General features: G+C 42.6%; 1 protein-coding gene across 1 annotated transcript; it reads right to left on the minus strand.

Moving 5' to 3' along the window:
• Positions 1-1017: 1017 nt before the first annotated feature.
• On the minus strand, positions 1018-27311 carry prickle1b (prickle homolog 1b). The gene is made up of 8 exons (XM_031750583.2): positions 27067-27311; positions 8963-9160; positions 8122-8235; positions 6521-6658; positions 4343-4546; positions 4069-4255; positions 2981-3970; positions 1018-2888 (listed from the first exon to the last, which is right to left on the minus strand). The coding sequence occupies exons 2-8, from the start codon at positions 9146-9148 to the stop codon at positions 1921-1923; spliced, it is 2787 nt and encodes a 928-aa protein (XP_031606443.1). The 5' UTR covers positions 9149-9160; positions 27067-27311; the 3' UTR covers positions 1018-1920.
• Between the last annotated feature and the right edge of the window lie 116 nt (positions 27312-27427).

Consider the following 27427-nt stretch of genomic DNA (forward strand, 5'->3'; position numbering starts at 1 on the left):
TTTCATTGTCTTGTCTTGTTTTGCGTTTGAGCCCTATTCTACATTCATCCAACAAACTTGATTTTTTTTTCATAATCCTTTACAAAAGTTTCATACCCACAGAAAAATATCCATGCGCTATGAGAGATCTAATCTCAAGATATTTTTAGGATCAGTATAAAATATAAATATAAACAGTTTAGTGCTCTAAAGTATTTGTAAATCGTAATGGTGAATTTAACGTGTTTTCTATAGCTGTGGTCGCAATCTCAAAGACTTCTGTTGCCATGTAAGTCAATGGGGAAACGGATGGCGACAGCTAAAATGCTCATCTTCTTTGAAAGGTCAATTTTATTAAGACAAACTGCACCTCTAGTGTCTTATTAGTCGGCTAGTTGATACTTATTAACATGTTTGTACAATGGAATGCACCCATACAATTTATAGACATAGCTTGCTTAGAAAGTTTGGCAGCTGTGTATTCCCTGACCAGTTGCTACAAGTGGCTGCGGGCTGTACAAAAGCCATAATTGTGATTGCTTTGCTCTCTAGCAGATTGCAGCAGTTGCCCACAGTTTGTTCAGAAAGTGCCAGCTGGTCTGTAAATGTTTGCCAATTGCTCTCTGAGCTGTAGTAAAATTTGGAGAAAGCGCAACACAATCCAGAAACGGGGAACATTAGCCTTCAAAGTAAAAGTTAAGCCTTTCCCTGCAAACATTACATTTCGAAAGTGGAAAAAAAAAATGTTTACTTTAAAAGCAAAAGTTCTCCGCTTCTGGTTTGTGTCATACTTTTCAGTTTCAAATAGTTTGCGAGTGTTGGCACACAAGTTGGCATCCTCCATGTAATCTACTGGCAATCATGGCAATCTGCTAGCAACCAAAGGATTCAAGGTTTTTTGTGCAGCGTTGTATAGCTATTGATGACCAAGAGATATAATGCAATGTCAAAATGCAGTGTCCAGAAACACATGAGCAGGTCTTTTAAGTAGTCTATGGTTGCAATAACACTTTCCAAACTCAAAAACAGAACAGTCAGTTTTGAAGCTTTAAAGAAAAATATTTATTACAAGCGTTTTTACATCACAAAGCATTTTTGCTGATTATTTCAGAGCAATGGTAGTGAACAGCTGGGCTGAATATGGAAAATACTGGTGGGTCTGCCAGTCATTTTAGAAATTGTACACCAATAGTGGAATATATGTGGCACTGTTATTGAATAGCATGGCACGTAACTGAAGAAAGTGGCACTGTCTTGGTTGTTTCTCATAACATATTAAGAGTTCTTTTAACTATTAAAACATTTTTTTTAATCATAGACTTCAAGCAAAACAACCATTTTAAACGTGGATATAAAAATACCAGTATTAAAATCTTAACTTAGTATGTACATTTTAATTTTGTATTATGTTTTAAATAATTATTTGGTTAGTTTATATGTTCTACGTTATTAACCTTTGTGCCACTTTAATACAGAAAAGATACTGCTGCAAAAATTAAATGAACATAAAACATTTTTTTTTTAAAAAGCAAAACTGAATAGCAAAAGCTGAAATTAAAGTTTAACTTCTCCACTGCCAGCTGTACATAATCTGAAGCAAAAGGTTTTCAACTTTATCAGTCCATGCATTATCTTAGTGCTGAAAATCAGTAAGACCCAGTACTGAGGGCACCTTTGAACACACACACACGCGCACACACACAAAAAAAACTATGTTGCACATCTTTTTTGCGGTCCTAAGAGTTGAAATTAAAGACTTCTTGTTTCAGTAGATATAGGGCTGAAATACGATATGCATTTTGAATTTGGCCATACACTATATGTTAGTGCTGCCATTCTAATCTCAGATTTGATCTGTGTAAACCACCATACATACTGAAAATCTTGACCACATTGTTTGGCATTGTGCAGACTCTAAAGTAAATACACTCTATGGTGTTTTTAAGAAATTATACAGTTTTTGGACCGTTGACTCTTCTGCCGACCAGTCTGTGGGCCATGGCTCTGGGAAGAAAGGGCCGTGACCCTTGTTGGGTAGTCCTCTGCATAGTAACGCACAGTAGATCGGGGCTGAGGGATTGGCTGACCTAGAAAATAGCCCTCCTCCTCAGAGTCCGATGATGAGGAAGAGCAAGTAGAGCACGAGTCATCCTCATCTCTGTAGAGCCCCATGAAGTGCTCAACCCGTGGGTCATTATGCATTGAGCTCCCAAGCATATAGTCAGATCGAGTTTGGGGATAAGCCACTGGCAACCTGTGTGAAGGATGTTGCATGAGCATAGCACTGTATGGCGGATTGACCAGACCTTGCTGTTGGGGCTCATACGGCCTCTGCGCCTTCTCCAAAGGCACCATGTGAAGGGCATTGTCTGACCGAGTCTTGCGGCTCCTGTGGTGCCTGCCTGACCGGTGGTGGTGCTGCCTGTTGCGCCCTATGTGGCTTGTGGGGCGGATTCTTTCTCTGCCCATCTCATCTGGGCAGTATGCCCTTCTGTGTGGCTTCTCACTCATGGGGTGCTTTCTGATATTGACGTCATATCCATCATTATATCCATTATCCACAGTGTCTTCTGAGAACTTGACCATCTGAGGGGGCCGGGATTGGGACTTGCTTCTCCTCAGAGCTGGAGCATGAACAAAGGTGGCAGGAAGGTCTTCCGAATGTGGAGACAATGAGTGAATGCCACCCTGTGTGTCTCCCCTCAATGTTAGTGCTATTTCTTCCTCGTCTTCTTCATTTCCCTTGTCCAGTTTTAGGTTGAGGGAATTGGCACTGTGATGAAGATGAGAGGAATTAAACGTTCCCATGTTGCTCATCTTTTCACAGTCCTCTGCCACCAAGGGGTTCTGCATGGGATGAAGGGTATAGACTAAAGGTCTGTCCCTCCCATCTCCATCCACTGATGCACCTGAGGAGGATGAACAAGGAAGGTCAATTTTGAGCTTTTTTTTTTAAAATAAAACAAAACAATTAAATTCATATAAACAGCAATCTCCTTACCAGTGATATTTGACAGAGCCAGGGAATCCATGGAGTCTCCAACACTCTTTTCAACATTCCTCAGCTCATCAGCAATACACTCCAAAGAGTCTTCATACCACTGTCTGCTGTCTGCCCAGAAGGCCTGTCTTGCCCCAGACTGGTCCTGATCTTGGTCCAACTCCAATTCTTGGATCTTTCTGGCACTGGCAGGACCTGGGTGGCTCCCATAGGCTGAATCTCCCAGCCCGTCCTGCGATTGGGCCCAATACATTTCAGGCAGGTTCTTCTTGCTCATCAGTCCAGGGCTAAGGCTGTTGGCTCGGGATTGGCTAGAAGAATGACTCTGGGTGGGACTGGCAGGAGTGGGAGAAGCAATCCCCATAGATGTAGTATCGGGCTTTAGCCAGGGATCAGACACACTTATTAGCCTGTTTGTGTCACCAGAAGGACTGGGAGATTTTTGGGATGGCTGTTGAAGTTGGTGTATCATCCCGCGGTCACCAAACTTGAGTAGAAGCTGAGTCATATAGTCTTCGTGCTGGGCCCACTCTTCTGGATCCTCCTCTCCCCCTGCATCCGGCTCCTCCCGCTCTCGCCAGAACCTCTCCTCATCCAGGCCGAAATGAGCAAGCTTACGCCCTACAATATCAATGTCACCATCTGCGTCTGCTTCACCCTCACCATCTTCATGTTTGTGCTCAAACGAGGGGACGGTGGCAGGAGGATTGAAAAGCTGTGACTGCCTCCATTGTTCAGCTGGCCTGCTGCTCTTCCCCATGCGAACACTGCGCCGGGATTCACGTGAACGAGCAGACTGGAATGCAGAATCAGATGAGTCTGAGGCATGAATGTCTTCCCCCTGGCTGCAGGCCTTTGAGCAATAGATGTGACCTTGCTTGGGCAGGAATGGGCAACCCAGCAAGGATGTCTTACACTGGGCACAACAGAAGCACTGGTCAGTGGCATGCCAGTGTACACCTTCATAGGTCATCTGGGCATGGTCAACACCTATATGATATGATTAAAAAAAAAAATAAGTACACAAAAGAATACATCAGTGGGACCTTGTTTTTAGTATAGGGGAATAAAGTGAAAATATAACTTACCAATGTTTTCACCGCAGGATTCACAGTACTCTGCATACAACGACTCAAAGCACCCACAGCAGTAGGGTCTTCCATCCTTCATGATGTACCGCTGGCCTCCTAACATTGTCCCACACTCAAAACAGGCAAAGTGCTTCATGTGCCAATGACGACCCTCTGCTTCAGTGCACTCATCTGCAAAGATGATCTAACGGGAAAAGCATATTCTAATGTTAATTATGAGGAATCCTTTTAAAACACTAACAGTACCCAGTATACCATTACTTCCATTTACCTCATCACAGGAAGAACATCGCGGTTTTAGAAGCTCGGAGTGGTGTCTGCCGCAGAGGATCTTGCCATTATGGTAGAAATAGATCAGATCCACCAAGAGTTCTTGACACGTGGCACACACGAAGCACGCCGGGTGCCAGCAGGGGTTCGGTCCTGCTCTGGATGCAAAAATTGCCATCTCGCCTCCCTTGATGTCTCCACAGCACTGATTAACACAACAGATGGGGGTAAATAAAGAAACAACTGCATAGAGGAATGACATTTTACAGTACGTGTAAGATACAGTTGATACCCTCGACCCGTGCAGGGCAAACAAAAAAGAGATAAATAAGATGAGATATTCAAAATATATCATATATCTGCTGACGTTCCATTTACAGTGATGCTAAGACAAAGAAGGCCAAACAACAGGTTGTCATACTGCAAATGGCAAAGGAGTGTATTTAAAAACGCATCAGTGAATCCTACATTAGTGATAATCCTCAATGAAAGGTAATCTTTTCACGGCAACACAGCTTGCTATTAAAAAAAGACTGCACATGTAAATCTGACTAGCATCTTCCCAAGTTACAACACTTTGCAAGTAGGCAAATGTGTTCATTTAAAAAAAGAAAAGATGAATCTAGCCCTGCTTTACCAACGGAAGATTAGAGGACAAGCTCAAACTTATTTGGCTTTCTCTGGATTTCAATCAGCAGCTGTTTACTCTGCAATGAAACCCTCAATTATTCATTAGACATTGCTGAGGAAGTGGGCAGTGTTTTTGTCCTGTAATCTTAAAACAGAAAGCACTCGCCTTGGTTCTAAGTGGAAGACTCATATGACTCCGCAGAGATGGCCCGAGCATGTCTGAACGTAGAGTCTTTATATAACTAGGCAGAGTTATGAGACACCCATAGGCAGCATGGGATTGCGTGCCCAGCTGTTAACCATTATTATACAAGGGTGAACAGAAAGGGGCCTTGGATATGGGCGTGTTGCCTGTCCCTGAAAGTCAGGCACCAGGAAACTAGAGCCTGACAAAGTGTGTGTCCAAATGTCTTCATGATATATCTTTGAATCGCATGTGCAGTAGAAGCGTGGCTGTCTGAGTTAGAGGGTGACAACAGCTTGCAGAGGCTGAATGAATGCACATGCATTTCCGATGTGCCTAACCACATGCGCGTGTCCGCTGGTGATCATGTTAGTCCGTTCAGTGTCTGCGACCTTGCATCCCCATGTTAGCAACTGTTTTCAGATGGTGACAGACTTCATCTGCCTGTCTGGGGGAATACACATGGCCGCATTTCATCTGCTCTTCTTGGATACCCGACAGAGGATGTGGCTTGCTTGCTTTTCAGGGCTGAATTTGGCGGAAGCCACACAACACTAATATTTACGTCTGCTGCACTGAAGGGAAGTTTTTCAGAAACATGATCAAGCATGGTTTGACTGGCACTAAATGTTATGCATCGCTAAATGAGCGGTATAAAATAAGAGATTGGGCTTTAGGATTGTTGCCATTTTTGTTGTTTGCTCCTTGTGACTTCAGCCGGAAAATGGAACCAAGGTGGCTTTTTTCCCAAAAGTCCAACTTTCCAAAAAATATTTACAAATAATCATGAAAAAAAAATTGGCCTGTCCACATAAAGGCAAAAAACAAAAAAAAGCCATCTCCACATCGCCATGAAGTCTTACAAACAGCTCCATATACTGTAAACAAACAGTAAATTTGGAATTATATACCACATAGTGTGACTGCTTTGGAAAAATCTGGATTTGAAGACTATGGTAAGAATGACTTATTAACCTTTGGATTCTTGTTGTCTGTCACGCTGGGATATAGTGGGGCAGGAGGAAATTGGCTGATTTCCTCATGAAAAACTAGCTTGTCTACTTGGTTTAAACGTGATCCTCCCAATTTCCTTGTTTCCTCTCTCGCCCTACCTAACAAGGAAGTTTATGTGGATGATTAAAGCCGCTACACTAGCCAATCAGGTTGTTCTTTGGGTTGCCAGGCATTTGGATTGGATAGAGGATGTTAGTAGCACATGATATAAATAACTTAAGACCCACCAGTTGGTTTCCCTGTAAATTATTACCACGTGGCTATGTGAGTGTTAAGTGATGCTAGGTCTTTTTGTGCACTTACAGCATGCGGGTATACGTGTGGTTATGAGTATTCATGTGTAGCACCTACATTTTCACAGCGGGTGTGTTGCAGAGCTCGGGGTAGGACTTTGGGTGTTCCTCTCCCCAGGGCCTCTCTCTTCCTCTGAGTGCTAAACATGTGGAGCTCCCTCTTTTCTTCCTCTGTTAGAGAGTGGCAGTAACGCACCTGTAGATAAAAGAAAAAAAAGAGAGAAACAAAAAGGTCAATTTAGATGAGGAAGATGAGAAACAGCATCTTGAGACCTCCAGCAATTACTGCTGATGTTTTGGCTTTCATCTTTTCATGCAACTTTGGGGAAAATTATCACAGTGAGTCCATATATGGCTGGAAAAGGGTTTAATTAATGTCAATTCTCCTCAAAGTTGCGTTGAAAGGATGACATGAGCGATACACAAACCCTTCCTCTGTGTTTAGAGCGGGTGATGAAGGTTCAGATAAAAAGGACCAGGACTGTCCTAACAACCAGCTCGGTTGTTCTCTAAACAACAGTAAACGATGTGTGAGCTCATATGCGCACACACACAGATGCACACGTTCACTGCCTTCCATGCGCACAAAACGCTTATCCCTTCTAACCACAGTTACGCAAGGAATCCTCAGGCAGTTTGCTTCCACAACCACCAGGTCTGCCAACAAACATCATAAAACCGCTCAGTCAAACATTGTTTGTGTGTACCTATTGTGTGCATAGAGACCACCTATGTCAGTGGACCCCTTCCCTCCCCCATGCTGGTGATAACACTCGACCATATCGCCTAATGTAAACTCTATTAACACAGATGTGAAAGGGGTGCTGGTTTACACACCATAAAGCCATGTAGAAGAGGCTGGCTTGTGCTTTACTGTCACAGGAGGGTTTGTTTTAAAACCAGGGTTGAGGGAATGTAGCCCTTGTTTCAGCTTAACTAAAAAAGAACAGCAAGATTGTGTGAGATTTACTCAGCTGCTGGATTTGGTTTAGGTGTGTCAAACGCACTGCATCTTATGAAAACACCTGAAAACAGGAAAAAAAATGCTGCAAACAGAAGTGTTTTTGGGGAGACAATAATGAGATTAAACTGCTGCGGAAGTGAGAAGCTAACAGTAAACGGCTAATAGCATACATGTGTCTATAGTATTAGATAAATCCTCCGCTTCTTTTAAGCTTGTTTCAGAGTAATCCTTTCGATGTTTTGGTTTCTGTCACTTCCGCAACTGTTCCGTCACCTTATCGTCTCTCCAAAGACACTTCCATCATGTTTCTTTGTCAACTTCTGTTGCATGTTTTTTTTATTCCCTTTATGTTTTATTCAACTTTTTGTGTTTATTTTTTTCAACATCTGTTGTATTTTGTGGGCTTTTGCACCATTTGTGTATTTGCTGGTGTTTTCCTAAGTTGCACTGGATTTGACCTCTCAGGATCACCTTTAGAATTGTGTGTAAAAAAAAAACAACAAAAACAAAAAAATCAGCTGTAACACACTCAAAAACCTTCTTAGACTGAACTACGTTATAAGAAAATCCCAGAAAAGGCAACCTTTTTCAAGCAATAGCCACACATGAATGTTAGTTTCATCGTATCTTGGCTGAGCTCCTTATTTCCTCTTCAGTTCACATATGTTCTGTCTCTTTTCTAAAAAGATTTCTACCTCGTTGTCATGCGGCGGCAGCTGGTATAGGAGCTGTCTGATTCTGTGCTTCTCTCCTGGACTGTTGACGTATGGCACCTTGTCTTCTGGCAGGCAGGCGAAATACATCTGGACCTGGAGATGGAGACATGTAAATGGAATTTTGTCAAATCACCGGCAGATTGTTTTCTTCAAGAGGAAACAAAAGACGAGGAGTTTTTCCTCTTTCTTCTATTCAGGTGAAGGATATCAGTGGAGAATGACTGCACACACAGCAACGCTCCTTTTTTTTGTGACACTCCCAGCCAAACATGTCAACCCCTCTCCAGTCACAGGCGCCCGACTGTTAAATCTCTCCACATAAAAGGGAGACAGCAAAGGGACTGTAAATGTTAATGTTTGCCTTGGTTAATTTCCCCTGACAGGAGCAATGGAAACACGAACAAACTTTTGTTTGTTGGTGTGCAGTGCCGTGAAGAAAATTTAGGAAAATATGCGAGACCGCAGTAATTTCTGACTGAAATGGGATGAATGCATTCACCGTAACTACACTACTGGATGCAAAAAAAAAAATAAATAAAAATCCACAGCTAGATGTTGAGTTGAGCATGCAGCACTACTATTCTGCTATTATGGCATAGGGAATGCACTGTGCACATAACCTGGTTTGAACTAAACTAAAAGCATGCTATCAACTTGCAGGTTTTCACAAAAAAATAAAATAAAAAAATCCTTTGTCAGCTAAAATTTGGATGTTTCTACCCATTCAAAGACAACACTGGGAGACATAGCACTGAGACAAAAAGCAAGTGTGTGTTTTTCATAATGGTCAAATTAAGTAATTTGGGAATTAAGGTCCTACCTGTTCAGGCCTGAGTCCTGGTGGCACCCACGCATACTCTTCCAACGCACATCCGGAGTCATCATCTGAGGTGGAGCTCCTCTGGAAGCCCACGGATATCTTCCCCATCTTCCCCCCAGTACGAGTTTCCATCTCGGGGCCTCGGGGTAAAGGACGCTCCCCTCTCTCACCGCGCTCCAGGTTCATCACACACGGGTGCTGCAAGCAAACAAAGAAGGATTAGGAGTCATAAAGAACAGACCCAGCCTTTCATTCATATATGCTTTTTAGCCCTCCTCTGTTTGCTTCATATACTTTCTCTAATTACACACAAAGTTCTGGCTTTTACCTTCTTGGCACCAGTTGGCTGGGATACTGCTGATCTGGGATTTTTTTTGCACTTACTGTAAAGTCCTCCGAATTTCTTAAAAGCCTCCAATCCGCCAATTAGTTTTAATCTCTGTTTCTTCTCCTTTCTCAACAAGATAATTGCTTTGATCCCAGCGCTGTTTTTAGAGTTTAACGTAATGGCTAGAAAAATACGAGAAGAGCAAAGCGCAAACAGAGAAGAAAGGACAAGCTCTCCGTGGCATATCACAGAATCCTACCACGATTCAAACCTCTTGAGTCATGCTCAAAAATAACTAATATGTTATTTTCCATCCATTAGTGTACTTTATCAGGCTTCCTTTGTTTATTCCATTACAGAATCATGTTGGAAGAGTGAAAATTGTCCATCTTCAAAGGATTCTCGAGACAAACTTTGATGAAAGATTTATAATGGAAAAATCATACCAGGCTCTTCCCCCCCAATATGGTAAGCGTGCAGGACACAGTTTGGAATAAGCAGTTTTAATAAGTCTGTCATTTCTTTTTAAGTGGAGATGTATACACCATGATACATTTACTTGACTTGTGCCCATTGCAACATCAACAAAAGGTAGATGCCAGAGAGAGATGGAAAGAAAGCACTGGAAAACTATGTCATTCTTATGACACAGTTCATAAATGAAGTGGTTGTGATACGATCAGCCTGTAAGTTCACAAATCAAGCACTGAAGCGGATCAGATGTCAAGTTAGGCGAATAACAGATACAGAGATGACAGAACTTGATTTACTGGGTTGACGTGTGCTGTGCATAATAAACCATTTCAGGATCACTTTACTGTCAGTAAAAAGAGGCTTGGTTTAATCTAAGCTAGTAATACTGTGACATAACAAGACGCAGCTGAAATTTCCATCTGTTAGCCACGAGACATCTGTTGGTCTTATCCTCTATGCTAGCGAGGCTTGAAGCCTATCAAGCAGCTGTAAGGATGCCCACGTGCGGCGACCACTGCATGGAGTTTATAGTGACGTTCAAAATAATTCAAAAATAACAATAAATGATTTAGTGGTGTGGAGAACTGCATGCGCCCACTCGACTGCGGTGTGACTCCGCTGTCAGCCGCCTTTTAAGCAGCTTTTGTTGTTTCTCTGTACAAGCTGATAACAGTCGTACATGACTGGGGGTCAATCCATCTTGTTGTTGTGTGACACCCACCTTTATCGGCCTGATAACACAGCTTTGGTCTCAAAGGTGTTGAAAACAGCTTCTCTTCTGGCCCTGCCTTCTTTGACATGCAAATCCAGACCAGAATAGGGCTTGTTTGGGGTAAAGCAGTCAGAAATCTTACACAGGCCCACCTCGCTGGATTGATCGTTCACAAAAGAGCAGCACCATTGGGGACATAGTCTTGATAGCTGCCATTGACCAAAATATTGAGTGTTAACTATGCCTGTAGAACTTGCAAACTTACTCAGACAAAGATTTGTGCAGTGTGATACCCAGTCACTTGTGGACTGGGCAAAAATGATTAGAGTGGGAGGTAGTGGTTAAGGACTGTTAGGAACTGTTGAACTGTGTCAAAGAAACAAGCAAAGACAGAAAAAAAAAACGCAACCACAAGAATGAGTTTCCCCTTCAAAAGGTTAACTATCAGCCGCAACTGAACTCACAATGCAAAGTGGAAAGCCTGGGGAGTGAGGTGAGCAGGCTGGCAGGGTTTCCTCCACCACAATCCAACCTCCCTAAGAAGACAGGTATTAACATACCCATAATTAGCATACAGTTGAATAAAGCCCAGGGCTTCAAAACTTGAAATTTACAGATTACAAATGGTGTTTAAGGTCTAAACCACAGCTCTTATCACAGGACAAAGGGTTTTTTGAGTGTCGCTTTGTTCCTCGGTGACTAATCTATCAGGTTTTATGGTAGAATAGATAATGTTATCACTCAGAAGCTTTTCTTTACTTGTTCTGCTTTATCTCGTCTAACCTAGTTAATACCAGTAAGTAGATGTAGATGAGTAATTCTTATTATAAAGATTATTGAATGCCACTAAATTAGCAATAATATAGTTGTTTCTGAATTGGTTTGAAGGCCTGAGGGCTAAAACTTAAAACCTTAAATATCACTGTCTGTGTGGGTTTTTTTTTTTTCTTAATAATGGGTACCTGCTTCATACAAAGGTGTATACCTTTGTATGAAGCAGCAGGTACCCATTATTTTCATAATAGGATGAGCACTGTTGGACATTCCTATCATAAGTAAAATAAAGCAGGAAATGCCTTCTTTTAAAGACACTAAAACCAGAAAACGGGTGAAACATTGAGGTGCTTGTATTACAGTCAGTTAGACATTAGCTGATCGGTTTGAGGGTGGCTTGCTTATGGTTTAGCAGCTCTAACACTTTCCGTCTGCCCCGCGGCTCTCCTGCTTCTCATCCCACTAACAGGAGAAAAAGGTGACTGCGGATTCCTGAGCCAACATACACAGCAACTCACATTTCACCATGTCACCTCTTGGCAATAACACAATGACTGCCTTTGTGGAAAACAAAAACAAAAAAAAAAAAGTCCACCTATTCAGCTGAATCCAGCAGCAGGGTCACAACGAAGACGTCACAGGAGGAGGTTAAACAGGCTAAACTTAAAAAAAAAAAGTTTAAAGAATCACATCATTGGGGATGTGTAAACAGAGGCCAGATGTAGCCAGCTAACTTAACCATGTGTGACTCTCCCACTTATCTGACCGTTTTATGGGGATACTCCGTCATCAAGTGAGTCAAATGTTATTTTCAAATGAAGTAAAAGTTCCCAACAACAGTTAAAGCTTAGTTACCTGCAGTTCATATAATGGTCTATAAGTATTAGAATAAAAATAAATAAACAAAAAAGAAGGTTTTTTTCTGAATGCTGTAAGATTTGATTTAGGAAAACAATTAGATTGTGGAGTTCAAAGGCTGAGGTCACTGCTCTTTGACTGCTAAAGAGTGTTATTTTAAAGCCAAATGGGTGTCAGGGGGTGCAGAGGAGATTAACACAGTCGGGAGTAAGACCACCTGCACAGCCTCTCAAAAAACTGTACACACCGCCACAAGATGCTAAAATAAGACATGTTTTTTAAAATACAAAGCATACACACACAGGTTCCTTCTAAGTGTGCGTAATGGCTGGACCTGTGGAAGAATTTTCCACCAGCAGAGGTTCAAATGTGTTTGCAAGTTTCAGTAAGTTTCGCCTACTCATCCACTTTTCTCTTACCTCCAGGAAAAGCATCTCCCTTTCCACCCTTTGCATAAAGCCCTCATTCACTTCCAGAATTCCCTGGTCGCGTAGCTCTCCAGCTCTGGCTACATGTCTGCCGCATCAAGCCCAGTGGATCCACGTTCTAATCAGATCCAGATCCCAATCAGTCAGGAAGTGTCCCACGCCAAAGTCTCAGCCTTTGAAAGTCAACATCAGCTATGATGAGAACCTAAGAGGAGGACAGCTCTCACTCCAGAGCAGGATAGCAACTCAGTTAGGAATCCAAAATTTTTAAGGTCCAGTGAGCGATGAGCGAGGCCAGAGAGGGCAACGTCTCTATCTGTAGTGTCTCTGATCCCACTTTGAGAGTGTGCTCTTGGGGCAGCCAAGCCTTGTCAGCCCCTCCCTCATTCCCTCTGCCTGCCACTACGCTTCAATCACTCATACAACACACACACACACACACACACACACACACACACACACACACACACACACACACACACACACACACACACACACCCTTCAGAGTCAACACCCCCTTCCCTATCTCTACACCCCTTTCCCCTGACACCAAGCCCTCCACCCTGTACCCCCCTTCCCCCTCTCCTAGACTAGCTGAAGGATTCCTGAGAGCCAGATGACATGTTCACTCTCCTCTCTCACACTTTCTCTTTGTCTCTATCAGTCTGTCCTGTCTTTCCAAAACATCTTGTACTGCAAGCCACACAACTGTTCATGTCGGCCCTGCCACTTTCAACTTTCAGAGTAACTGTTCAACTTCAAAAGTGATTTCTATTTTCTTTTTAATATATAGCATTTTGAAACACTGACATATGTTTATGATGAACTCCCTTCCTCTTCACTTTCCAGTCAGGGATTAAAATTCTATTTATAATGCAATAGGCTGCTCGCTTTCACTGTGGTTCCTGGGGTCATCCACTTTGATGCATCTCATGCCATTTGCTCTAATAATGTTGCATTAATTTGTCCTCATCTGCTGATTAGATCATGTGGTGGGTAATCGGTTCTAGGTCCAGCTGCTCCACTATCTCATCAAAAAAAAAAAAAACTTGCGCTCAAAAAAAGGGGGAAATTAAGAGTACTTTAAAGGTTTGATTGTAAATGCTACTTGATGAAAATGAGGCATCACTGATAAAAGAAATCTGAGATAAATTATGGTACATTTAAACAGCTAATTTAAACTTATGATAACCTATTTTGGCCACTAGGGGCAGCAATGACAAACTGTAAATCCAACTAATGTACAATACTAATCCTGGAGAACTATTAAAAAGGGTAGAACAAGACTTCAAAGACTATATAGTTTATAATAGGTGAATAAGTATCTTGTTTAGAGATCTAGTATCCAACATCATTCATTTTAACATCATCCATCCATCATTTATTTAATCGCATTACTAAGGTTATCTGTAAAAGTGTGCCATCTGTTGTAAATGTCCAGTCAACATATCATGAAATTATGGGCACGGTTTAAGTCATTTTGTAGATTTTTATTCATTCATATTAATGGAGTGCACCCTGAATTGATTTTAGCACATTTATAGCCATTGCAACACACTAGCTCCTTTCTTTTTTCAGCCATTCTGTTGTCTGTTGTGCTGCCGAGCTCAAGATCATTGCCTTGCTACATGAGCCAACTTGGGCCAAGCTTTAGCTGTTTGACAGAGACTTAACTCTAGAACACGTTGATATACAGAGGAGTTCATGGTCCAGTTAGTGACTGCAGGGTGCCCAGGACCTGTGGCTGCAAAACAACCCCAAATCATCACCCCTCCACCACCCTGCCTCAAAACTGGTATCAGTTTTTAAGCTGATATGATGTGAATGGTTTTCTCCAAACATGGTGCTGTGCATTAAAGTCAAGCATCTCTTTGGCCTTGTCTGTTCAAAGGACATCGTTTTAGAAGTCTCCTTGTTTGCTCAGATGCAACTTTCCAAAACCAAGCCATGCTGCTATGGTCTTTTTAGAATAAAGCGTCGTTCTCCTGGCAGCCCTTTCAAGCAATCCATACCTGTTCTGCGTTCTTCTAATTGTACTGACTTGAACGTTAACTGAGGCCTGTGGAGTCTGAGATGGAACTCTTGGGGTTTTTAATCAGTTTCTCTGACCACTACATGGTCTGAACTTGGGGTGAACCTGCTGGGATGTCCACTCCTGGGAGGACTGTGGCACACCTGAATATTAAAGACCAACAAACTGGCAAAACCTTTGCTCTAACCCCTTCTGGCTACAGAAGCTCCTAAAAACCAAAATGATCAAATAAAAAGATGATTTAAAAGGTTTTTAAACCTGATTTGACTTGGAGCTCCTCGCTATAAACCGGTTAAATGTTGACCTTGCTTCCCCTCAAGTCTCAACTCATCCATCTCAGGAAATTCTCACGCAGAGGATCTGTCGGGCTCACTAATATTACCAAGAAAAGGGGTCCCCTCCATCCTCATCTCTCACTCCACAATGATGTTATTGTCAAAAGATACTTCACTTTAAGAAACTCCCAACAATCTGGCAGAACCAGGTGTAAAGAGCTGAGATCTACAATGACACCCAAAGGTGACACTTGCATTAGTAGAGATCAAATGCAAAAAGTAACACTTATTGTTCTATGGTGGAAAAAATAACGCATGAAGCCAACCAAGAAGAACAATCTGTATGCAAACAGATTTGACTGAGATGAGCCTAGGGAAGTTTGATGTGATTATTTGGACAAGCTCTGCATCATCCGTCATTGTGAAAGGCTGAAAAGCAGCAATGGCTTCATTTAAAGAGTCAAAAATGACTAATGAGTTTACTCGATTGTCCAGCAGACAAAGATGCCTTCTCCTCTGGCGACCCCGAAAAAGTTGCTTGTGGAGAGGGCAAAAGAGCTGTTTGTCACATGTCGGATTACCTGTTACAAATGAGAAATGACTCAGTTAGCTAATTAGCTTAGGAGAGTGAGATAGAGAATGGGGATCTCTGTGTGCTTAGAGATGGGACTGTCTATGTGCGTTGCCAGCACGGCCTTCTTTCCTGGCATACCGACACATATTTGAAATTGAGAGAAGAGACAGCGGAGCCTGGCAGTCCAGTTAGAGGGTAAACCTTTCAGAAAAGCTCTTAAGTTTTCCAGGAGTCTTGGCACCGCACTGCAAAAGCCACTTTGTGTTTAACCCTCAGAGAGATGTGCATTAAGTTTCCTAAGATATTTATCTGGATATGCATTTCAAAAGGTTGGCAAATCTTATTCCAGGTAGACAGGTAGAGAAGGGAACCTATTTTTGTGATAGACAGCAACTTAATTCAGATAATGAAACCAGCCAATGAGCGGGTGAGGAATGCTCCTGGCTGAATGGAGGACAGGTCCGAGAATGAGTAGCTTTATACCAGACAATAGGCAAATATCTGCCTTTCAGACGGGGCCTGGGCTTGTGGCCAGAGACCTATGGTTCTTAAGAAAACATAAGAGGACAGTTGACCTTGCCGTCTCCTCTGCCTCTTCCTAGAGAGAAACGAGGGTCTGACAGAGCAGAAAGACTCAGAAATCCTTTTTAATTAAGATTTATTAATCTTACAGGTGTCGGTTTGCTTATCTGTTGTAAATTTAAAGAAACATGATGATAGAGACATTAAAAGTTGCTTTATTCTTGGCGTTTTAATCTTAACAGCAAACCTCATAAAAACCCGAACTTTATCTCAATAAGATTATCCTGTAGTTTTATTGCTTGACAATATATTTTTAATGGGTGCAAGTTATTATGAGGCAAATATTTCACGTTTTAGGTCTCTGCAAAGCGATTAGACATGTGCAGAATAGATGATGTTTAGGCTTCATTCACATGTCTTAGGCTAATGACTAGCATCTTGCTAATGGAGAGTTTATGCAGCGACATTTGACCCCAGGTCTTAGTGCATGAGCACAGATGCGTGAAAATCACACACAGCTGGGATTTTGTTAAAAACAGACCCTTTTTAATGTTGTAAAATGCAAGTACTCAGTGTTATTCTGCATTCTGTTGCTTTTTCAAAAACAGCTAAAAACAGAACTTAATCCCAGCTTGTTCAACAACAGGTAAAAACTACTGATTTTAAATGAGAAGTGACTGGAGCACGGGTTCTTGATTCCTTTTTACACACCCTTGGCTGATATCCAGTAACATTACTGGCTCAAAATATCGGTCTAAATTCAGTAAAGTCCAAAGCAATTTGGACAGAAACCTTTTGATCAGGTCTCAAAGGACTTTGTGAGCAGAGTTTTATTTCCTTGGCATAAGCTTTGGACTGTGGTTCAGACAAGATCTCTTGGCCTTTTCTAAACTTGAAATCCAAGAGTCTAGACTACACATTAGCTGCACACAAATGCGCACACACACACACAGCACACTTACTTACGCTTTCTGGTTGCACTTTTTTTTTTTTTTTAAATTTCTCTATCTTTTGGAACACAGCTTGGCTGGCAATTCAGACTTTTCCTGACCTTTATTATAGAGGGAAGGGTTACAAAGCAAACGATGCTCCATTCCAGCAGTGATCTTCTCCATTCTCATTTATAACAGTCATTCACACCTGCAGTCTGTCAGCTTTGTTTCAACCCCAAGGGGCAACACTTTACCTGATCCCTTAGAATGCTACTACAAGGAGGAAATCGCCCCCTGGTTGCTCAAAACCGAAATCAACAAGGACAGTGGCATGTCTCAACATGCTGCAGGACAGGTTGTCATAAAAGCTCAAGCAGATCATTCCTGGTGTTAAAGTAGCGTAAAGTGCAAATACATGATGAAATACACCAGATTGTGCAAACAGTTCTCCAGGATTAAAGAAAACATAGGCTTTTAAGCAAGAACTAGTATGTCTTCCCAAAGGTTATTGTTTTCAGTGGCAACTTTCAGTGCTAATCTATGTCCGTTGCGTTAACTACTCCCTATTCTGATAAGGAAACAGCTCAGACAGTTTGCTTTTAAATAGGTGCTTTGCACTATGTCAAACTGATGCCTTAAGCAAGGCTAGTGTCTGCTAACCGATTACCTAAAGATCCTGACACAACAAGCGATACTGCAGACCTAGAAACTGAGAGCCACAGGCGGAAAGAGGTACTTTCGGCTGCTTCCTCATTTACCAAGGATTGCCACAGCAGATGGATCTGAATGTTTGATTTGGCACACATTTTTACGCTGTATGCCCTTCTTGATGTAACCCTCCATTTACCCAGGTTTGGGACCAGCACTAGGAGTACGCCAACTGGTGGATCCATGAGGCTAGGTTTGTGTCTATATAGCCAAACGCACATAGTTATGAAAATCAAAACTTTCTTTTGTTTTTTGTTTTTTGTTTTTTTGTTTTTTTAAATGGAGAAACTTCTTGTCTTATATTACTGGGAATATAACTCAGTTATCAACATCAACACCCATGGGCCAAAACTCTCTTACTTAAATCTGACTTGAAAAATACAGTTTTCAGAAGTGTTTAGCTTCAGCCACATGTACCTTTACTCACACTGAGACCTGCGTCAATTCACATCCATTACAATTTCTACATTCAGCCCTATTCACGCTGACAGACGCCTCACAGCAGCCTTTCACACCAGGAAATGGGATCTTTAGCCTTCGCAAACAAGGCCCACCAGCCCGACTCGCTGCTGCAAATCAGGTCTGTGGAAGTGTGGAGAAGCTTGGAGGTTTTTGCCACATCAGTGTTAATATTCCTTGACACTCCCCGGTTGAGCGTAATTTAAGTTTAAAGTCATAAAACCCTCTGCTGAGATTTGTTAACCACTCCAGGGTGTTACCTACACACCTCTGGGGCAACAGAGGGGGTAATAAAAGTGCTATAAAATGCAAGGGTTTGTCAGATGTCATTGGAGCTTTGGTAGGCATTGGGTTTGGAAGCCACACTTTTCTTGTCTTAGTCTTACTTTTACCAACTATAATTCAAAACTGGAAATTCTTCAAGTTCTTCAAGATGTTCTGATTTGGAGTATAGGAGTGTTGCTTGATATATGACTCAAGCACATCTAGTTACCGACAGATTAAACTACTGTAAACTACAACACTGAAAGTTTGACACTGGCTTAAGAAAAGCAGTATACAATGTACACAGTGCTTTTCATGTAGCTTTTAAATTTGCACTCAGCACGTTTCAGATACATTTTAGCTGCCAAATCTAATGAAAATGTCCCAATTTTAGTCCCATTTAGGCAGCACAGGTGGGCTTTAGCTGTATAATAACAACCTTTTAAATGTGATGAGTCTGTCTTAAATAAGAGAGTACTTTTACACTCCATTGCAATGACGAACTAAAACATCAATGAGAAACACAATGGAAAAATGGGAATACATCTGGAAGCCAAACATGTTGTCATCCTAGTGCTGTGTGCGTGTGTGTGCTGAAGAGAAGACAGAGAAAAGAGTCTTGTGCCTCCCGTCCAGCTCTAATTTGATATTGTTAAGTGATGTATTCCTTCTTTAATAAAAGCCAGGCTAGAAGATATTTTAACCGAGGCTTTGAGAGGAGTGTGTGTGGGTTGGAAGTGTTTAAAAAAAAAAAAAAAAAGAGGCAGATATGCAGATATTTATAGCTAGAACAGAACAGAGGTGAGTGAGTGACTGCTGATGAAGATGAAAAATGTCAAGAACCACGTTATCTCGTACTTGTTAACAGGAGAAATGGGCTGCTGATTTGCTTCACTTGAATGGCTAGAAAAAGCCGGGCCTTTCTGATTAGACTTCTACAAAATGTTGTTAGAGGGAGATAAAAGCTGCTATTTGAGGGAAAAAGTCACAAAGAAACTGCTTTTAGCCCAGATACTGTACTTAAGGATGACAAACTACAACAGAAAAAGGACCCAACTTATCTTGCTCTTGGAAACACAGAAATGAAAGTCCAACCATCCAGCTGCGTTGGCTCGAAGTAGGCCCTTTTATTATTTTTGCTGATCTCCTCTACGTTGACTTAAGTCAGCATTGTTATTGCTGTTACAAAAAGTCCCTCTCTCTTGCTGCAAGTATCCATTTGACTGATTTACAGTGTGTCACATGTTTCAGCCAAAGGAAACAGATAAATCAGGGCTTTTAATGAGCTATGCCACTCAAAGTGAGATGCAAGTATTTCCTAATGAAAATAAAATTAAAAATAACAAGGAGGGAGATGTAAATGTAAAAACAGTCACATCTGATGACACATCCTGCAAGACAACCTACGGAGTTGCATCACATTTAGTATGGGAAAGCTGTTGGCGTGTGCATGTGTGTGTGCTGTCTGTGTGCGTGTGTGTGCACAAGTCCCCCATGAAGTCAGTATAAGAGATAGATGTGGGCCAGGGATTGGGGTTGTGTACACAGAGGCTTAATGACAGGACCCTGAAGGGATGGCACATCAGTCAAGCAGAACAGACCAACACACACACACACACACACACACACACACACACACACACACACACACATAAACCGGCTGTGCGTTATAATGCTAGCACCCTCGCTTTCCCACAATTTAGCGGTGGAAACACAAGAGCTGGGAAAGACGGGTCTGACCAAGTTTGCAGCCCCGGGCACTTTGTCACACTCGGCCTGCAGTCTGGCCTGCACGGGCTGGCACAGTTCTCAAAGCTGCTTGTAGTTGGGAGAAGGGTGTGTATGTGAAACCATACAGCAGAGCTTTTAGTTTCACTGCGCATTCCAAAGCCCCGTTTGTGCAGATTTCTACTAGAGATTTTGAAAGGAGACTGATAACAGAACAGCTGAGCAACAGCAACTTGACCCGGCACGGCAACGCAAACATTCTGACGGCAAGTTTGGGTTGCACGGGGGCGACAGATATCGAGGCTGTGTGCTATATGAAAGTGGCTTTGAGCTGTGTGCTTCAATAAAGTCGCTATCACAGGGAAAGTGGCATGACTGGTCATTTTGTGGGGTTGTTTCTCTCTCCTTCTACTACCCAGCAACTGCAGTTGAATTTGGCCAGGCAGACCATGTTGGCATTCCACACTGACCCTCGAGTAGCGGGCCTGAGGTTCATGGGTAAACAGACGCACCGTTTGGTGGGCTTTGGAGCCTGTCTCACCCTCTCCCTGTCTGCTTCTCTCTTTAAACCCCCCCCCCCGTCTTTCTTCTCAGCCGGGCATATCCTCAGTTGGCCTCTCTGTTAATTCAGACCTACCTGACAGTTCTGACTAAAACCTTCTGGGTTTACTATCAGTCCCGCTCAGCAACGGGCTTTGCTCTCTAAACACACAACGAAGACTAATCTGCAACAGATGGGAGACGAACTGGGAAGGAAGTAGCATAAAAGGATATAGAGCATATTTGTACCCCTCTGAACCAAACGATAGGGTTTCAGCGAACTTCCAGGCAAAGCCCGAGGAGGGTTGTAATGATGTGCACAGCGGCGGCTCCCAGGGGCTTAACAGCACGTATTACTTGGGGATATGAGCTGTCCATCCACAACCAGATGTCTGAAAGGCCCCGAGGGTGGAAAGGGTGGGGGGTAGTCCTGGGGGTTTCCTCTACAACACTCCAAAAGATGCATGTAAAGTCTCAAATAATTAAAAACAAATGCAAAACACACAAATGTGCAACGATACATAGCCGTATGCACACACAAACAGGGCCCCACATGTTGTTTTCCACGGTTGGTTGATTTGAGATAATGAACCCCTCTTTTTTTCCCCCTCAGTTTACTGTCTGGTTTTGGAGGTCATTCGTGTAAACACAAGAGACATTTATTTACCACCTCATTAATGCAAGTGGTAATTTAACCCCATTTTCACAGGCGGAAAAAAAAGGGGAAAAAGAAAGGAACAGATGGATCTCACAACACAGAAATGCAGACAAATCACTGTTTGGATTTGTTTTGTGAAGAGCACTTGGAAAACCCCCAAAGCTTTCATCAGCTAACCTCTCTGGATGAAAATCTGGTACATTCTCCGTGTCTTGGAGGAGAAATTGTCCCGGCAGAAGGATACACCACAGCTTGATTGCTTGCCACAGAACACAAAGGCAGCTAGGGGCTTATTATGTAAGATGGGAAAGTCATTTAAGATGAAGCTGCGTTCCTATACAACTTTGAATGGTAATTAATGTACATTGGCCCCTTTTTCTCCCCACTCGAGAGCAGCAGAGAGAGGATGCAAACCGACGAGCCCCTCCAGGTCTCCAAAAACACCAAAATCGGAAGGGCTATAATGTTAAACTCCAAACCAGGAGGCCACTAATGATGGCTATGTCCATCTCCATATACAGCCTGCTGTGAACAGAAGTGAAGTGATTGTCAAAAATATTGATTAGAGATGTTTTGAACATTTAATACTGAAAGCTGTGACTCTACAAGTCCTCAAGCAAAAGCAGAATCCACAGCTTTTTGGCAAATTTGGTGATAGTGCTGTAATTTTCCCCACCCTCATTTATATCGCATTTATCACAACAGGCCATTTCCTGAGTCTGGGTGGCATCAGATTGGATGGAGCCATTTCCCCTCTGAATGTATTAGAGGGCTGCTGGTCCTCTGGGATCATGTCAGGCAACGTGGAGATGCAGCGACAGATAGGGTACGTCCCCACAGACTTCTGCAGAGACAGGCGACCACCCAATGTAATGATAACTAAATGTTTCATCATATAAATCACTAGAAATTTGCCAGCTCGTGTTTTTCGCAACGCATTAAACCATCTCGTTTGGTACATCTGCTCCTGTTTTGCGAAGCTGGCTGACAGTGATTAGTTCATGGGCCTGGAAGAGTCACAAGAAGATCGTGTGCAACGTGAAAGAGAGGTGAAATGCTGAAGAGAGCGAGGCAAGGGAAGAGAGAAAGACGAAAATTCTGTGAAGGCAGGGGAAAGGAGCAGGCTGTCCCTGATTAGGTCTGTTGAGACATTCAACTCGGTCTTAGCCTCGGGAACACAATGTCAAACACATGAGAGCAATTTGGGGAAAGAGGGGCTGAAGCTGAGCCTCGTTTGCTGATGCACCCTCTGAAACAGCAAGCCCAGACTCACAAATAAGAAGATTTCCTGAACACTGACCTGAAACCGTGTAACTGTTATGTTTCTGACATAGCGCCCTCCTTTAAATAACACTCTTTTCTGGCAAGTGTTCCTAAATAACGGCTTTGTGTATCCAACAGCCAAAACAGAAAGCGGGAGTTGCCAGTTTGGCTTGGATGCACAGCGTGTTAACTCTGAAAGTTTCTAAAAAACTAACTTTAATATTATCCATAGGATGATCTCAGTCTCTTTTTTTCTTTTTCTTTTTTTTGTTACTGAGGCAAAAACATGAAGCCACAAAACATCAAACTGTGAAACATGATCACCAAAATTGGAAGAGGTTTTCCCATCATAACAGCAATGCTACGTGATTGATGTCGCCCTCAACAACCAACAAGAGCCCAGAATCTAAGGAAGAGACCTTTTTATGTTTTTCCCAATCAAAAACAAAACTGAAAGCTATCATTTGTGTTCTGCCTCAGGGTGGTCATTTGAATGGGGAATAATTACGTGGTTTTTGCAGCGAAATCTCGTCTTCCTATACGAGACTCTCCTTCTATCTATACTGTTTACCTCTCACTTGGGCTTTAAAGCCTTTCAATTATTATCATCTAATAATCATCACCTTTAATGTCTCGCTAACTGCCGAGGCTGGCGACTGGCAGTGTCTGGGCAGGTGTGTGTGTGGCTTTAATCATCAAATAGAGCTGTGTGTATAGGTAATTAACTTGGTGCCAAATTGACTCTCACTCACAGGCACGAGTCGGGAACTCTAAACACACCTCAGCTCTGCGTCACTTAGCGAGCGCTGCGGGCAACTTCATTTCAGCTCCGCTGCATGTTTTGACACAGAGTTGAGCTCAGTTCCCTCTCCGAGTCCATTACTCAGCGTCTGATATTCCTCTAAGCCCCGAATTACTTTTCCTCTCCGCAAGCTGACCATAATACAAGGCTTGTGGAGCCAATGCGGCCTGCAGGGTTTGGTCTGAAACCACTTAACGAGCACAAGGATCACGATTAGTGTTTGTAGATCGAGGATTGCTGTCTCAGCCCCCACATGAACATGAATGACCTGACCGATGCCGATGCCTGACAGGCATTTCAATCACATGTACTTAAAAAACAAAAAACAAAACAACCAATAGTTAATTTAACAATCTGCTAGTCTCTGGATTAACCGTTCAGTATCCAAAATGTCAGGAAAAAGCACAGAAAGTCTTATTTCTGTTGCTCGCATAGCTTTGAAACATTCAAGGAAAGGTCTGTTCTTCATTGTTCCCTGTGCTCTTGCTCCAGCTCAGTAATTGGACCTTCACTGTTTGGCCCTCTGCACACAACTACAGGGGATAGCTGCTTGGCAAGCATGTGTGTGTATACACGTGTGTGTTTGTGTGTCTGTGTGTGTCTGTTTTCTGAGGTTTGGAATGATTTACACAACCCCACACTCGATTAATTCCAGTATGACAGAACAAACTTGCCTGTGTGTACGCATGTTGGTCTTAGGCTGCAAGAGGCGCACAGACTGAACAGTGTTGCCTTACTAATAGGTCGCTCAGTTTTTTTTTTCTGTCTCTCGCACTCTTATGAACACACATATACAAACACACACGCCGTTCACATTTGTGCTTATGTTTCTTATTAGGTTCCATTTATTTAATCTTATGCCAATCTTTCCTCCAAGTTAAACACTGGGACACAAGAAGTGTGTAAAGTCTGTGCAACCCCCCCGAAGATGTTAGCCCAGTAGCAAACCATCCTAGTATACACTATTATGTTTAGAAAAGTATGGATTTTAAATGGGATGCCCTTCTCTAAAAGTTACCTAATGACCATGAAAAGGGTTTTCTTGCAACTTTTTGGAATGAATTTTTTAAGTTCCCCCCCAAAAAAGTGTGAAAAACAGCACATCCTGAGCTCTTCATGCAGCTTTACTGCTGTGATCAGTTGAGGTGTTTAAGCCAGTGGTTCTAAATCCAGAACACCCTTGTCGCTGAGTAAGAAAGGTTTTCCAGGACAGTGTCCAACAATATCAAAACAATCTCCAGGCTGGATTTCCTCTCTGGCACTCAAACCCCAGTGGAGAATGAGAATCTGGGTTGCATGTGAGAAGAAAATGAAGAAGTGTAGGACGAAGTTTTGTGTTTCTAATCAAGAGACACCGCTCTGAAAAATGAATCTGTCAAGCTAGAGGCTGTCCACAAACAACAAGCCGCCGAGGCTTTCGTGAAAGCGGAACAAACAAGAAGTCGAGGATTCATTCATAATGTAATCGGCCTCTCCAGCCAAAGCGAGACATGGATTTTTACTCCATCGAGTCATTCTTGTCTTTAGATAAAGCCTAAAAGGTCATCTCCTTTGCATCTGATTCACATCCTCCTCAGCTAGAAGGTTTCCTTACTCCCCTCATTGTGATATGTTAAAACAAAATTAACCTTTTAGCCCCATTTTTGTTTTGTTTTGGCAAAAGAATTCCATCAAACCTCCCTGTTAAAGGCACAAACACCCCTAAATGCTAATTTTTTCCTTTTTTCCCATGTCCTTTGTTTATCCTCATTGAATTAAAAAAAAAAAAAAAAAAAAAACCCATCAGCCCTCTGCATCACTATGAAATGATCATCTCTTACTACCTGAGCTACCTGAACTGATAAAGTGAACATCAGATGATAACAGCTGATTTCAGTGCCAGCCCACATCAGCTGATAGCTCAGCTGAAACATATCCAAAAGGGAAGTAGGGCAAGCTAATGAAGCTGCTTTAATCTGCCTACATACAGCTGTTGCTGCTTCTGCAAGCCGCTTTACAACCCACCTTTTGCGACTTAGCCACATGTTGTCACTGATACTTGAGCTTTTTTTCTTCAGTGAGGGTCTTGCTGCTGCTCTTAAGGACAGAAGATACCACCAATAAAATTACTGCAGCTGGTAATTGTCTTCTGAGGTCTGACATTAGTTTAAGTTGTAAAAACACAACTTGTAAAAATGAGGATTAATGTTTTAATGGTTTCTCATGTTTCATACTACATCTTTGCTGGGCGACAGCCAAAAGTGCAAGTCATGGTTGCAGCAAACTTGTAAAAGATCAAATTAAATGTTAGTACTTTTTACAACCATTAAACACAAGTCATGCTCCCTACCTCCAGCTGCATATTCTGAAGATTAGTGAAAAAGAGGATTTCAAAAGCTATTCTTTTAAACAAATTCTGCCACAAACACAGGACAAACCACAGTGTTCAGCATCTATATGAAGGAATCAGTGTCATGTCCCGCAGCCCGCTGAAGTCAAGCCAAAACATACCGATCATTTCAGCTACTGCCTGACTCGACTCTCCCATGTGGTCCAAATGGCTGACCAATTAACAGCAGCTTAACTCTTGAGTCCAAACAGCTATCTCTCTTTCTCTCTCTCTCACACACACACACACCTGCATGAACACATAAGCAGAAAAGCGGATGCACACAAGCATACAAAGTAATGGACATGCTGATCCACAAGCACTTAGACCCAGTACCACACACAGACAAGGACACACACACAGATACGTACTCATTAACAAAGGCTTAGCATAGCAGCGCATATACCCCCAGCAAAGTGGAGCACAGTCTGCCTGACTGGCCTCCCACAGAGGGGGAATACACCTCAGTCACCTGATCCTCGGCTGCTCTGATCCTGGATCAACTAACTTTGGGGGCAGTTAACAAGAAGGCTTTATGGGCCGGAGAGCATTTCTGGTAGAGAGTGTTGCTTCAAAATATCCCATTTAAGAGTCTGAATTTAGACTACAGTGTAGATAGGTCATTACTCTACTTTACAAGATTTTTCATACGCAAAAATCAGAATTAGACCCACAAGTCTACTGCTCTCACTGCAGCATCTTTGCAATCTCTCTCACCACTAGGTGCCACCACTGGCTTTATTACCTTAACATGTCACAGTCGCGGTTTTAACTATATTTTATGCACTCTGAGTTAAAAGTCTTAAGCCAAAGGAGAGTAAACATGTTCATCTTGTAACAAATTGACTCCAGTGAAAGGGCTGATTAAAGTCTGATGTGGGGCTGAGTATGAAAGAAATGCCTGACTTTGTCAATTGTTTAGCGCGGTTGGAGTGATGTGGCTTCACTCTGTCGTGTGTGTGGATTTTGGGCTGCGGTGTGTCACAACAGATGTACTTCAGAGGAGTTTTTGGAACTTGCAAAGAGAGGGAAAAAGAGCAGTCAGACCGAGAGAGAAAGCGATGGAGCCCACCTGAGTGACAAGAGGCAGCTGAGTCCATACATCTGGAAACCAAAATGAAAACCTCCACTAAAGCGCGTCTTTACGCATGCACATTTTCCAAGTTAAAATCCCCCACCCTGGTTCACAGATTCACCCCCCCCCCCCCCTCCCTTTTTCTCTTTTGGGGAAAAAAATGCCATAGTGCTTCAACGAAGTCTTTTCTTTTTGTTCTCGCCTGTTTGGACATGAAGTAAACTGAGAGACAGGTAATCTCTCTTGGTTCTTGTTGACGCAGAAACCATGACTTCACAGCACTAAACAGCAGTTTACAGAACAAAATGAATTACCGGGTCAAACACTCACCTTAAAAGGCGCAACAATCGATGCGGTGCAGCCTGAATATTCCTTTTATTAAAATATAATCACGACTGTGGAGGCATTCGTGCTGGCCGCAAACCGCAAACGCAAAGTCCGTCACGTTCCGCGTCCTGGATCAGCTCAGTGATGATGTTTTCAGTGCATAATCGTAAGTACAGAGAGAGATAATGAGAAGAACTCTCACCAGGGCTGAGCGCTGCGCAGCTCTGGCACCAAGTTAAGAGCGTCCAGCAATGACATTAGCGCTGCACTGCGCCTATTGGCTGGGTTGCCCACCCCCTATTCCTCTCCCTCCCTCCTCCATACAGAAACGCACACACGCCCCCTCCCTCTGCTAGAAGGTCTA

This window comes from Oreochromis aureus, linkage group 17, assembly GCF_013358895.1.
Source record: "Oreochromis aureus strain Israel breed Guangdong linkage group 17, ZZ_aureus, whole genome shotgun sequence".
Classification (NCBI taxonomy): domain Eukaryota; kingdom Metazoa; phylum Chordata; class Actinopteri; order Cichliformes; family Cichlidae; genus Oreochromis; species Oreochromis aureus.

Coding starts and splice junctions, on each gene's coding strand:
- prickle1b (XM_031750583.2), bottom strand. CDS start 9,148: ATGAACCTGGAGCGCGGTGAGAGAGGGGAGCGTCCTTTACCCCGAGGC. Junction 4,547..6,520: donor AACACACCCGCTGTGAAAAT/GTAGGTGCTACA, acceptor TGTGTTAATCAG/TGCTGTGGAGACATCAAGGG. Junction 2,889..2,980: donor GGCTCTGTCAAATATCACTG/GTAAGGAGATTG, acceptor CATCCTCCTCAG/GTGCATCAGTGGATGGAGAT.